Genomic DNA, 1,788 nt, shown 5'->3' on the forward strand with positions numbered 1-1,788 from the left:
GCAGGGTGAAGTGAAGCAGATAAGCTTGTTTCACAGACCATGTCGACCTCAAGCTGCCACAAGTCAGACCTAATGATGTAAACATGCCCATGGCCAAGCTGCATAATGAAGGTGTCTATCACATCTGGTGTTTTTCCTTCCACTGCACTGCTGGGCAGCCCCTGAATTCATGCCACATCTGCACCAGATCAGCACCAGCAGGACAGCAGGAACGTGCTGGAGCAGTTGTCCCTGGTCAGGCTGTGCTGTCTCCCCCAAAGTAAATCTCTTTGTCTTCCAGGGAGGCTTTCTTAAACACCATGGAGAGCCAGCTCCTGCGCTGCAAACTGCTAGAGCTGTTGTTCCAGCATAGCTGCGATGTGCCCACAACCTTGCCCTTGTCTCTGGCCAAGATCCTGTATTTCCTGAGCCACTCCTCTGTGCTGCTGCAATACCAGGTATGCAGTCCAACCTCTCCTTTGTCTTGTTTTCTCCTGAGAAAACCTCTTCTAATAACCAAATACCAACTCCTGTCACAGGATGAAACAGCAACATGGCAAAGATGGGATGAGATGCTGCACTACTTGAGTTTGCTACTGATGAGTTACCAAAATGTAATACTGGGTAAGTAGCCTGTTCTGGCTTTAATAAATACAATCTCATCAAGAGGCTGCAGTAGAACAGCCAAAGCACCCTTCCTCCTCCCTTCACATCACTCTTGAACTCACAGCCACTGAGTCCTAGAAAAATAATGTGCCTCTGTCCACACTAGTAACTGTTCCCAGCAGCCAGAGCAAAGAAGTGATGTTGCATCAAGCAGAGCACCCAATTTGCTTTGCCAAATTTAGTCCCTAAGAAATAGTTTACTTCCTAAAGGATCAATCCCAGCACTGGGAAGTACACAGGGGAGTGCTTTGTACCCACTATTGTCCAAGTTGCACATACAGTGGGTGGAAGAATAGGGTGGTTTAGGAGTAAAAGCAGAAGTGAAATGGATAGTAAGGCCAGGACACACTCAGCACTTAGTAGACCGGGCAGGGAGCACCACCCCACAGTAGCCATGGAAGGAGCAGTATTTCTGACCCCAGGAGAACAGCAGTTCACAAAACACTCCCTAAAACTCCCTAAAGTAATTTTTACCAGAAAATTCCTGAAGTCCCTTCCCAGCTTAAGCTGCTTAAGCCCAGGGTTAAGGCTCTCATGGAGGAATGCACAGGAACCCAATATCATATGTGCATAATCTTATTCTCCCTGAAGCCCTAGATGATCACTGTTGTTCACCTTCTTGGAGACATTTTTGCAGCTGGAGAACTGTTAAGTCTGCCACTAGCACAGGAGAAAAGCCTTCCCCCTCCCCATTTCTTGGGCTCTCTCCATGTGCAGATTGAGCTCCAGGAGGGGACAGTTCCTTCTTCCACCAGGCTAGTCTTGTGCACAAGTATCAAGTATAAGCACGAGAGGATCAGCACAGTTCCCAACTGCTCCTCACCACAGTGCAGCTCTGCCTGTGGCACACTGCGATCTGTCCCTGCACAGGTCAGGCAGCCCACTGTGTGTTGCCTCTCCCCACCAACATTTCCTCTTGCAGAGCACTTGCGGAGCTCACTCAATGACCGGATGGACTTGATCATTCAGAAAGCCAAGCCCAAGCTCCAGGATGGTGATGACATCAGCCATCTGGACATTCAAGTGAAGATAGAGGACTTCATCAGCCGAATGCAGCAGGTCCTGGGGCAGCCTTTTCCCCTGCAAATCACAGAGAAATTGTGCATGCTTCGGGAGTTGTTCCTCATTGTCACCGCTACCTGA

At 49.0% G+C, this 1,788-nt stretch overlaps 1 protein-coding gene across 1 annotated transcript in view; it reads left to right on the plus strand.

Annotated features, from left to right (window-relative positions):
• The window catches only part of SIMC1 (SUMO-interacting motifs containing 1), a gene marked incomplete at its 5' end in the record, with an annotated part of 6,234 nt that extends 4,446 nt beyond the window's left edge, over positions 1-1,788 (plus strand). Inside the window, 3 exons of the mRNA XM_010297319.1 lie at positions 281-437; positions 519-603; positions 1,568-1,788. Of these exons, the coding sequence (XP_010295621.1) occupies positions 281-437; positions 519-603; positions 1,568-1,788 (463 nt within the window). The remainder of the gene's footprint in view (positions 1-280; positions 438-518; positions 604-1,567) is intronic.

This window comes from Phaethon lepturus, unplaced genomic scaffold (genome assembly GCF_000687285.1).
Source record: "Phaethon lepturus isolate BGI_N335 unplaced genomic scaffold, ASM68728v1 scaffold26861, whole genome shotgun sequence".
Lineage (NCBI taxonomy): Eukaryota > Metazoa > Chordata > Aves > Phaethontiformes > Phaethontidae > Phaethon > Phaethon lepturus.